This window comes from Mya arenaria, chromosome 8, assembly GCF_026914265.1.
Source record: "Mya arenaria isolate MELC-2E11 chromosome 8, ASM2691426v1".
In the NCBI taxonomy this organism is placed as follows: Eukaryota; Metazoa; Mollusca; class Bivalvia; order Myida; family Myidae; genus Mya; species Mya arenaria.
In genome coordinates, this window is record NC_069129.1 from 11,264,881 (window position 1) to 11,276,806 (window position 11,926).

The 11,926-nt window shown below is 34.7% G+C and overlaps 1 protein-coding gene across 2 annotated transcripts; it reads right to left on the minus strand.

Annotated features, from left to right (window-relative positions):
* Positions 1-2,431: 2,431 nt before the first annotated feature.
* Positions 2,432-8,881, minus strand: LOC128243575 (D-galactose-binding lectin-like). 2 transcript variants are annotated; one of them, XM_052961421.1, is made up of 4 exons: positions 8,664-8,881; positions 3,546-3,872; positions 2,977-3,374; positions 2,432-2,707 (listed from the first exon to the last, which is right to left on the minus strand). In XM_052961421.1, exons 2-4 carry the CDS (start codon positions 3,860-3,862, stop codon positions 2,565-2,567), a joined length of 858 nt encoding a protein of 285 aa, XP_052817381.1. In that variant the 5' UTR covers positions 3,863-3,872; positions 8,664-8,881; the 3' UTR covers positions 2,432-2,564. The 2 variants fall into 2 exon arrangements, with proteins under 2 accessions (XP_052817381.1, XP_052817380.1); XM_052961420.1 differs by lacking the exon at positions 8,664-8,881 and adding an exon at positions 4,483-4,634.
* Positions 8,882-11,926: the final 3,045 nt, after the last annotated feature.

Sequence of the window (11,926 nt, forward strand, 5' to 3'; positions counted from 1 at the left end):
CCCCCCCCCCCCCCCCCCCACCAAGCTGCCCACCAGAGGCCAAGCTGTACTTGGTGTTTGCCAACATGCTGTAATTTGTAAGTACTTCAAGATAATATATTAGAAAATGGTATCCAAACTGAAGTACAAAGTGAGACAGTTTGGTCATAAAAGCCCATTGAGACTGTTCCATTCCTAAATGAATTTCTTTCATGTTGTCAATCATTTCTGATGTGGCTTTGATAATAATATTATTTTCTAATGAAACTGCTGACTTGTATCAGTCTTTTGTCTGTATTGTGCATCTATTCACACATTTTGTTTGCTCTTTTAAGCAAACATTACAATAATTGCAAATTCTATAAGCAATTAAACAAAACTTACTGCACATAGGATGCAGAATGATGTTTTATTTAGTGTGCATATGATTTTCAGCTTATGGACAAGAAAACATATACTTTAACAATCACAGCAACACAATGAGATCCCAATTTTAAAGAAATAATGCCACCTTTCATTAATTCATTAATTCATTCTATCAATCATTCATATATATATTCATTAATTCATTCATTTATTCAATTTATTCATTGAAAAACTTGACATTTCTCAAGGCAAAATAAATAAAAAGTGAGCAGCTTTCATAAAGAATAGAGCCTTTTCCCTTAATGCATTAAAAAACACAACCTTAATACAGTATAAATGTTTTAAAAACCCTAATTTATTGCTTATTTTAATAGCCAGCCTGGTTGCTGTAGCCACAGAGGAATTTTCAAGGACAAGAACCAGTGCTGGTAAAACTGTGGTCTCTGTGGTTTTCCATACCGGCTCTCGGCAAGGATTTTCAAGAAAGGAATACCATCTCCAAGTAAGAAGAAATTCTAAGCATGTCTGGTTTGAATGCTTGCAAAATGCATCTGGGTACTCAATAAGATGAGGTTTACCTTTGAGTTGTTAAAAACTGATTGCAAAATGTCCAAAAGACTATATATTCTATTAAATTTGTCCTGAAAATCTTTGAATTCATGAACTTTTCTGCATATTTATCACATTTATGACTATATTAAAGGTTGTGTATGCCTCAAATGAGTGTTTACAGGCCTTTTTCAAACTTTAACAGTAGTGGCAGATAGTTTTATTTGTGTAAAACATTGCTTTTGTGTCTTGCTTGCAGATCATGATGTGTCAATAAGCTCCAGTTAGCTGCGGCCTTTTCCCCAGGCGGTAGTCCTGCAATCTGAATCCAGGAGATGCAGCTCTGAATCCAATATTTCAGAAGAATGAAGATGTTAGTCAACTCTGTAGTGCTTGTTTGTGTGTAAATGATTCCAATGAGTGAGATTTATAGCAAATCAGGTGTAAATAAGCATCTTATAGACAATAGTGAAGTGCTGTACTCTGAATTTAATGCCAAATCTAGCCTTCAAAACAGATTCTTAAAGTAAATTTTTTTTAAAAATGGGCATAATAATGCTATCTCTGCATTTTCTACATCATGTAGCCACCTCATACATGAAAACACTAGCAGTTGTCATGAATCTTTAAGTTTTGGTGTGTTTTTTGCCATTTCCTTTGTTGCGCCATTTGTCCCGGAAGCCAACAATTTGGCATATAGTGTTGTTTAGACTGTCTATTAACACATTATCACTAAATTTCTTGTGTTAAACTGAACAGTTCTGTTACCTTTGTATATAAGTGGACCAGAAAAGCAAAATTTTGACAAGTTGAGGCATTTCAGTTGGGCTCTATGTCATTTTTTATATAAAACACTAAGCCGATGAAGTGGAAAAACTTTATTTTGCTTAGAAAAAATCTTAAAAGAGTAGGCAGGCCAGTTTTGTGGTGCTGTTCTATAGACACCATTAAAAGCTACAAGGAAAACTTTACTTGGTCAAATTATTCCAATGCATAAGGAAATAATGGCTCTTCAAAGGTTTGCGGCTTAACATTTGAGGGAAATGGCTGTTTCTGCTTTTTATGAAAATACCACAGGTGCTAATACTTGTCTCATTCATTTAGTGTTTGATATATCATTGCCAAACTTTCAGTATGTGTTGCATATAGCCTGAAGCTGAACTATAGGAGTTTTGAAGTCTGTTTCTGAAAAAATGTTGCTTAAATAGGCTCAAGACCACAGTTATCTGCCCCCCGTTGACCAAGATCCGGATGTGAATACAGAAACAAAGAGTGCTTGTGTTCAAGTATCAATATTTTATTAAAATTGAATGAAAAAGAAGCAAAAAATGTTCTTTTTGCAGAGAACTTGACTGAATTTGACACTCTATTGCAGAAATTGATAGTTTTCAATGTAAATATTGGAAAAATCATAGCTTGTGGAAGTCTGAAAATTAGTTGTTTGTAGCCGATTGACTCCCTGGCGTAAGGGTTATGTATTTGAACTCAATTTTGACAGTCGGGTCAATGGTCAACATGGTGTTTTCTTGTGATTATATTTTGTGTCTTGAATTGTTCTAGAGATGCCATGTCCTTGTTTTTCAATTGGGGTGTGTATAAAGTCAAAAGCCAGGTTAGTGTCTATATGAAACATATAGTAAAAATAACTGTGGTCTCACGCCATACGCTGATTAGACGCTGTATTTGAAGTCCAATGGAACGGTCGTCTCGCTATCGGTGTCAGCCAATAGATTACTCTGGAACAGGGCACGTGAATCATTCTGCTCTACGGCGAACTTGTACTGCCAGGTTACGACGGTCTTCCCAGGTGAAACTGAAAAATAATAAGGATATAATGACACAACCAATTGGTTGTATGTTTCAAATTGAGATTAAACACATAAGTATGTGTCATTTGTCTTATCATAACGTTCAATGTCTAAAAACATACATGAATAGTCAACTCAATAATTTCCAAATTGATTTGGTAATTATTTGAAAAACACAAAAATCACAGAACAAGATAGCGTTTGGAGTCTTTCAAAGTTTTAAGAACTTGGATTGAATTAAGCACAAATGTTTATTAACATCGAAAAGACTTACCGGTAATTTCCTTTGTTCTTGTTGTTTCCTCTGACCACGTTGCAGACGAAGTGTTCTCAATCATAGACCTCTGCGATTGGCTAACTGAGGCTGTAATTGCCATGATCTCCACGCCAATAGAAGACTCCCAATTGTATTCAAACGTCGAAGTCGTGCTTTCCGTCTTGGACTTGCCAATCTTGACAGAGATTTTACTCTTATGCTCGGCCTTCGGGTCGATGACGGCGTTGATTATCTCCCACTTACCGGTGACGTTTGGGCTGCCGTATACAAGAACCTCTTTACTTTGGTCTTGTGGTGAAACGAACTGGAAAAGCATGTTGTTGTGTTTGTCAGAGTGGAGGACGACCTTGTTTCCATTACTTGGCGAATGACCTCCACTTTCTGGATGAGCATATCTGAAACGTAGAAATATAAAGACCAAAAGAAAACTAAATAAGTACGTTATATCATGAAAACACTTTGTAAAATTAACGAAGTGTACGTTTTATAAGACAATATCATAACCAACAAAACATGCACCCTAAACATCTAGCAAACGAATCATAGTATCGGTATGTTTTACCAACCTGCCGCCCGTGTGAATAATGTGATTGTTTTTGCCATCGAGAGCAAAAAGTGCGCCATAGTGTCGGTCGCCGTGGAGGACCAGCTTCTCGCCGTTCTCGGGTGAGAGAATGCCGCTTTGCGGATGTATACACTTGCCACTGCCGACGTGCTCGATGTAGCCCCAATAATCTTTTTCTTTGCAAAAGCGCCAGTGCATGTTGCTGTGAATGTCGCTGTGAAGAACGACCTCCGTGCCATTGTCAGGGCTCTTCATTCCACTTTCGGGATGGAAGAACTTCCCAGATGACCGGTGCTTGATGAGAAATGGCTCAGACATGGTTTATTACCTGAAATAAAATCGATGTAAAGGAATATTATCCACACGCACGCACGCACGCACGCACGCACGCACTCACGCACGCACGCACGCACGCACGCACGCACACACACACACATATAATTTTATATATATTATATATATACATTCTTACCACAATGTTAAATGTTGATGCCTGGTGGACCCATACAATTTAGATATTTTTTGAAAGGTATGTTCCTACTGATTTCTATTATGTTATACATGGCTGTAAGAAGATAATGAATACTGTTATAGAAGGTTGTATACATTAATCAACTTTTTATTTCAATTAATTTTTCATATTATATTCAGTAAATCAAAATATTTTTTTTCTTGTTTGCTCACTTATTTTGTAAGTTGGTACCAGAATAATACAAGGCGACCAGAAGAATCCACATATATGTTGGCAGGACACCTTTATACCACAATTCATCATCAATTTGTTACCAATTCTGTTGTAAGTATATTGAAGGAGCGGACTTAAATCAAACATGTTATTTTATTTTATCACATATATAAGGAACTCAAAAACACATAGCAGCTGTGGAGTAAACCGTTTTAATTATATAAGATTGATTTTAAGAAAATCCCAAGCTTACTTTGATCGCCTTTATTATCGCAACAAAACAATCCACTTACGAATCCCGCACAAACGTTCGTGAAATAATCAACTGCGACGATTCAACTAACTGTGCAATACAGAGACTTGTTTATTTTGTACTGCACTTAAAACTTAGCCAATTGAATTGTCGGACGGATGAAATGACATTCAGTTGATAATCAAATACTGTGTCGGTCAAGGTCATTGAAACAGATTCAGACTGATTCAATCAGATTTTTTTATAATAACCTGAGGAAAACACGCCACCATATGGTGATCACAGCTCAGCAGTTCAGTGTCGTATTTCAGATTGTATGTAAAGCTCAAGCTTAATAGAACTATTTTCGCATCTTTTACTTCGCTCTTAAGCAAACAAACTCCATATGTATGAAACTTGCATTCGTTCTTTCGATTCTGACAAAGAATTGTTTAACACATCTTAATCACTGCGAGTTACATAATAATAGGCCCGTAAAGCTATAATAATGGACTTATGTCAATTATACGTACACTATTTTTGAGAAACTAACCGTCAATAATTAACGGGTTGTAGGCAAATAAAAATAAATGCTTAAAATCATAAGTACAATTACTGCTAAAGAAAAAATTCTAAAAAACAAGACCTCTATATAGATACTTAGAACAAAGTACAAAGTAAGCTCTGATTTACATACCATTCCTTGCGTTATATATGCCCAAATGAGACCCTGCAGTAAAATATTCCTTTTTAACTATGTGTGAATGATATATATATATATATATATATATATATATATATATATATATATATATATATATATATATATATATATATATATATATATATATATCCATCATCACAGTAAAGGTTTAACCTAACATACACTGACCGAGATTTACACATACAAGGTTAAGGCAAAACAAGTACTGACCGAGAAACACACACAATGTTTAACCTAGCATACACTGACCGAGAAGCACACAAGGTTAAACCTAGCATACTCTGACCGTGAAACACACACAATGTAAACCTAGCATACACTGACCGAGAAGCACACAAAAGGTTAAAACCTGTTATACACTGACAGAGAGACACAAATAAAAGGTTAAAACCTTACATACACTACCAAAGAGACACATATAATGTTAAGACCTAACATACACTAACTGAGAAACACACAGAAGATTAAAGCCTAACATACACTGATCGAGCGACATTCGAGAGGCTAAAGCCTAAATACACCTACAGAGAGACACATTAAATGTTAAAGCCTAACATACATTGACCGAGAAAGAAACAAAATGTGATGGCCTAACATACACTGACGTAGATACACAAACGGTTAAGGCCACAAGAGACTCGCACAAGGTAAACCCCTAACAAACACTGACCGAGCGACTTATTTGCAAATTGGAGATGTTAAAATACATCAATAAAACAGTCATTCATTTATTTACAACATTCTTCATATGTTTCGTTGCACAACTATAAAGAAATGCACTCCGACGAAAATACATTTATTATTTATGACCGACAGGCGATGTATTTAAAGTCTGGCTTATTATGGTTTCATATTTTTAAAGGCACACTCAAAAGAAACTATAGCAGCGAATTTGCTGTCTTTAAACCACATGAATACAAACACAAAATCTATTGATCGATAAAAAATGGCGTAGATATTCACATTAATGTACATTTTAAGTCAAGTTTTAAGTATAAAAACAATATATTTTGAGACAAAAATACAAGAGTAGCATTTTTTGAATACGCTTTTTGTAAAGCTGTAGGCAATGAAGAGAAAATGTTGAGCTTAAAGAGCTTTGAAAAAGATCATTTTTGACCATTTCATTGAATCGTAAAACACACACATGTTAAGTTGTTGTTATAATACAACAGTACGGTAGGTTTAAGTATATCGAACGACCGCACGAAAACAATCATGGTATCCAATTGTATCATGACTAGTTTATTATCGATCAAAATTAGTTGCAGACGATAAATCAATTTTTGCTTATATGATATCTCTTTTCTTCGCCAATAGGGTGTGTCGCTGGATGGATTCTGATTCAAATTATCTATTCGTCAATTGGTTGGATGAAAGAAATGCATTCAACTAAATTCACTCATTACAATTTATTTATAAAAAGTATACTCTTGAACAATAAAAACAGACCTCTATATTGAAATTGCTAGTCAAACTCTATTCAAACTTTAATTGAAATATCTCATGTTTCGACCATCGAGACTAGCACATAAAACCTTAACACGTATTTCAACGATAAAATCCTGATCAGTTACTTAACACTCATTAGTTTAACAAAATATATTTTATAAGATCAAAGATATATGGAGGTAATAGTAGATCTTATTATTTTGAATAACGCTATACTGTTGAGGATATTAACTATCTTCATACTTTGAATGACAGTGAGAAAGAAGAAAGTTTGAACAAGATTAAAAAGAACATAAATGCTATATTGAAGAACATGGGAAAGATGAAATAGCACACCACCACTAAACAGAGAACAGATCGATTTCATCAAATCATTTTTGAACAAACAAAACTATATCTATCGCTCAAAGCACACGGGCTCGACAGAAAAGACTGTCCAGACTTAAAATATTGGAAAGTATTATACACAGTCCAAAAACCTATATAGAAAAAAAACAATGAATGAATTCACCTAGATGTGTTAAGTTTTGGCTCAAGCCAATATTCTGTTTCTCGTTTTGAGGGCTTTTTAAAAATATGTAACTTGAACAGTTCAGTCTTATGTCTTTTTGGTGTTTTGTAGTACAACTACGCCAAGGACAATATGCAGCCCTCCTATGATCAATAAAATTATTATAGCATTCTGATTTTTCTGGCTAACATAATCGTCAATTATTTTTTTTATAGTTTTTGCTGGTCGCTTTCCATTTCTGTAATAACAATATCTGTCATGTGTTTCCGTTCCGGATAGAAAAATCCGACCCGAGGGCACCTGCGTTGCCAGGTAACGAGGGTTGCCGAGTTACCGGCAACGCAGCGTGCCCGAGGGTTGGATTTTTCTATCCGAAACGGACACACATAATATATATTTTTTCTAGCATACATTAAATAACATATTTTGTGAAGAAATTATATAAAAAGGCGCATTTTTGTACATATCACCAAAAAGCGCGTGGGATGATGTTTACTGACGTCATGACGCGCAGTAATTTGTATTCACTGCATACGTCAATAAGTTCCTTCGACATTAAAATTTATTTTTGTAAAGTTAATGTTAATGGAACTCATCTATTTAAATTTCATAATTATGATTACATAACGTGTATTAAAAAATAAATTGAAATTATTACGTCACAGCGTGTGACTCATCTGACATGGGGGGATGCCAGATGGAGTTTTCCAGCACGGCTGAATTCACCGGAAATGCCTATCCGGTGTGCTAGAATAATAATATCTGTCATGTGTTTCCGTTCCGGATCGAAAAATCCGACCCGAGGGCACCTGCGTTGCCAGGTAACGAGGCTTGCCGAGTTACCGGCTACGCAGCGTGCAGTAGTAATATACAGTTAATAACTAATCCTTTAGTATCACGTATTTTAAGGGTTATTTTGTTTTGTTTTGAAGTTGTTTTTTTGTAATGTTAATAGTTATGGAACTGATCTATTGATATCTCATAATTATGGTTACATTAAATGTAAAATAAAAGAAATGAAAAGTATTAAGTCACAGCGCGTGACTCATCTGGCATGGGGGTATGCCAGATGGGATTTTCCAGCACGGCTGACGTCACCGGAAATGCCTATCCGGTGTGCTAGAATAGGTGTTATTTCACCATTTGAAGCGTTCAAAATGTTTTGTAAAGAGAAACAGTTCTTTTTTGTTGCAATGCTTCGCCTTATGTCTATTTAGCGCTGATTTTTTGATTGCTGTAAGTTCTTAGCGTACAAGTATATTTTTTCATAATTAATTAATGGCAAACATCACTTGTACGATCATTTGGAATCTCCATAACATATTAATTTTCATTATATAATTTTCTTCACTAGACTATACTGAACGGCCCTATTTGCACAATTTTTTTTATGAATTAATATACAGTTAATAACTAATCCAAACCCCTTTTTACCAATCAGACAATCATCGTCACGGTCACCATTCTCTTAAAACAAAGCACATTATATGTGTTGTATCAGTCAAAATAACATACCTTATATCGCCAGCGAATCCCACCCTAGGATCTTTCAATGCACAAACCGCTTGTTCCTGATCCGACACAAACAACTTTCGTCGTGCTTATGACGATATCACAGTAAGAAATTACACTGATCTTTGTTTAATTGTAAATAGTGCAACCAGGCAACTCCAATGAATAGAATGTGAGTCGGTGTTTTGGAAAAAAATGAACTTATCTATTGTTCCCAAATGAAATGTTTGACACGAGTTTTAAATTACGATTCTCTGTTCTTGAGCAATCAAAATTGAATACACGAAACTATCACGTTTCGTTCAAAGATATATTTATGAAATTGAATAATACTGACATGTTATAAAATGCAATTACCTTGTTTGTAGATACTTTGTAAAATGAATAATAATCTACCCTTTTCCGTCTATATCCTCTATACACTGTATATTTTTTATTTCGTTTGTTTTTTAAGACGGCTATTTTTGGTTAAAAGTTTTTGGAACCCATGTAATTCAGACTTACTGTTATTTTTTTTCTGAAGTAAATGGTATAACTATAGTTGTTACAATGTACTTGAATATGTATGAAAAAATAAATGTTTCTTTTAAATTAAAAAAAGAGAATATTATTGACAAGTTATTTTAAGTAAGCTATTATAGTAAATTTACGCGCATTGCAAGTATAAAAAAACAAACATGTTTTTGATTTTTCAATTAAAAAGGAAAGAAAAATAGGCAAGTAAGTTAAAACTTTGAATAATTAATAATAGTTAACCAGCAATAAAACAAATCATTTTTATCAATATTTACTCAAAAATTCAAACTACGAACAATAGAACGAACGAATTGATTAACAGATACATTCATATTGCACCAATCGTTACTGCCTTTGTCTTCGAATGATTAAATCACTTTGTTATGAGGTACTTGGCATGTCACAGTGACTTTGGTTTAGCGGCATGATTTAGATTTCCATCGCCAATGTCCAAAGGCAGCAATTACGTTGACAGGTCCCTTCATTTGGCCACGCCCCACCCCCCTATTTTTCTAATGGCAAAAAAACCCGCAACAAATCAAGACAAAAAATAATGAACATTTACCATAAAAATCTTCATATCAACCAAACTATCTTGATTCCAATAACTATTACTATTACATTGGTATTTAATGGTTAAAATGTGAAGGCCCTAATACGGGGGGGGGGGGTGTTTTAGTAACAGACTGGTGAAACAATGAGATGTAATTAAAACAAAAGAAGGAATATGTTATCCATTTTTTACCAAGAATCAAGACTGCGAGTTTTGGCGCACCTATAATGGATGCATTATGATAAAACATTTACAGAGAAAACACTCGAAGACTTACAGAACATGTGCCTAAATGCGCCGAGCCTGTTTATCGAAAAATAATGAAAACAGTTAAACATTCGGCTAATTTTCTTCACAAAATGTCTATACATTCCGTACTTGCCGTAAATGAGCCGTGTCTGATTTAGCACACGCGCACATAGCAGTCGAAACATAAAAAAGTTACATCAGCATCCAAAGGCATTGCGGGGTATGAGAAAAAATATTTTACAATTTATCTTTCTTAAAAAAAAAACAACTTTGGAATATGATGGTTATATGACTTTAGACATTCATTAAAACTTTACAGAAAAAATGGATGTAAGCTTTCTTGTATTGTACAGAAAAAGTGTTAAAATTTGGCGTATATTCTCCGAATATTCCAAAACTTGCCATGCTAGTAATTTAAATTTTATTAGCTCAAAACCAAAGTCGAACTTATTTTTTTTTAATCCTCGTCACCAGATGAAATATCTTAGACCGAATGAGAATCAACAAACCGCAGACTATACACATGCACATTTAATGTACGTCTCAATACATTGAATCGCAAATATAAAATGCTATCATAGAGGCTTCACTGGCTGGGAAACACCAGGTAGTATTATGTTACCACAGCGATTATACTACTTTCGATCCATTGGACTTGCCCAAGGATATGACTTAATTCTACAGTTGTGATAGTCAAGAGGTACGCTTGGTCCACCATACCTGCACAAAGATACGGCTTATTTCTTCAGTTGTGAAATTTCAGATGGTACCCTTGGTCCACCAAACATGCCCAAGGAAACGAATACAATACTCGCCTTCCTCTGATGTCTGCTGGCAATGATTGCAATAATTGAAATAAAACCGGTCATAAAAAAATAGACAAGCTATGTTGATTTAAAATCGATTGGTGATTCTATGATTATGCAATCGATTATTAGGCGACTTCGAACGTAACGATTATTTTCGACAGTTCTCGATTATCGTTTTATTCCCGTTCAGTACTATTAAATTGACCTTGTTACTACAGAAAGAAATAATTGGTTGGATTTTTAGTTTTGCTGTTACATAATGCCAATAATGTCTGGTAAATGCATAGGTTAATGCTTATACGCTTCTCACCACGGTGTCCAATGTTTGACTCCAAGCTTTTGCGCAAGTTAGTAGTGTTGGTGGTCACCAAAGCTGGACAAGTGGGTTTCATCTGGTACTTTGGTCTCTGTTACAACACAAGATCAACCTCTCATATAACATCATACAAAGGTGCATGATATCTGATTGTTGTTATTTGGTTTACGATATTTGAAAATAAATCAGTTTAAGACTAGCTATTGGCACCCCTTGTCCAGTCTCGCCTTTTCAACAGAGAACCCCAATCATAACAAATAATTGTAGATAAGTGTACCATATGAGTGAGCCGGGGGTGAACAGTAAGAATGTGGAGTCCCTCAAGCGTATCAAGCTGTGGAGGTTTTCAGGAATATCCGCCTTTGCTAACGCCACTGAAAACTCTGCACCCACAGATCAAGTACCTGGGATGGGGGCTCCTTGGTGCATTGTTGGTACGCTACGTGTTTGAATCTTTAAGTGCAGCTATATTTTATTGAATACTATTATGTTATATTAGTAATGATTTCCATGTTACGTTAATAAAAAAATATACCTGACGATGTTAGATTGTGTCGGCCCAAACTTATGCATCTTCTTTTTAGTTTCTATTATTTGTTTTATTGAAAACTTTGTATGCATACCATAAACTATTTGGATTTAGTACATCCATTACTTTACTTATTTTTAAGCTTCACACGTAAAGAAAGTTGTTTTTTTCTAGTTTGATATCAGTTTACGAAACCAATCTGTAAAGTATTGAAGTAAATCCATCTTCAACTATGAATTATAAAGGATTTTACATCTCATTAAACATTGTAACAAATCACACCTAGTCTAGAGC

What these genes read in the sequence shown, in the direction of transcription:
- LOC128243575 (XM_052961421.1), bottom strand. Translation starts at nt 3,862, where the DNA reads ATGTCTGAGCCATTTCTCATCAAGCACCGGTCATCTGGGAAGTTCTTC. An exon ending in ATTATTCACACGGGCGGCAG is followed by an intron (nt 3,375 to 3,545) that starts GTTGGTAAAACA and finishes TCTACGTTTCAG; the next exon opens with ATATGCTCATCCAGAAAGTG. An exon ending in AAGAACAAAGGAAATTACCG is followed by an intron (nt 2,708 to 2,976) that starts GTAAGTCTTTTC and finishes ATTATTTTTCAG; the next exon opens with TTTCACCTGGGAAGACCGTC.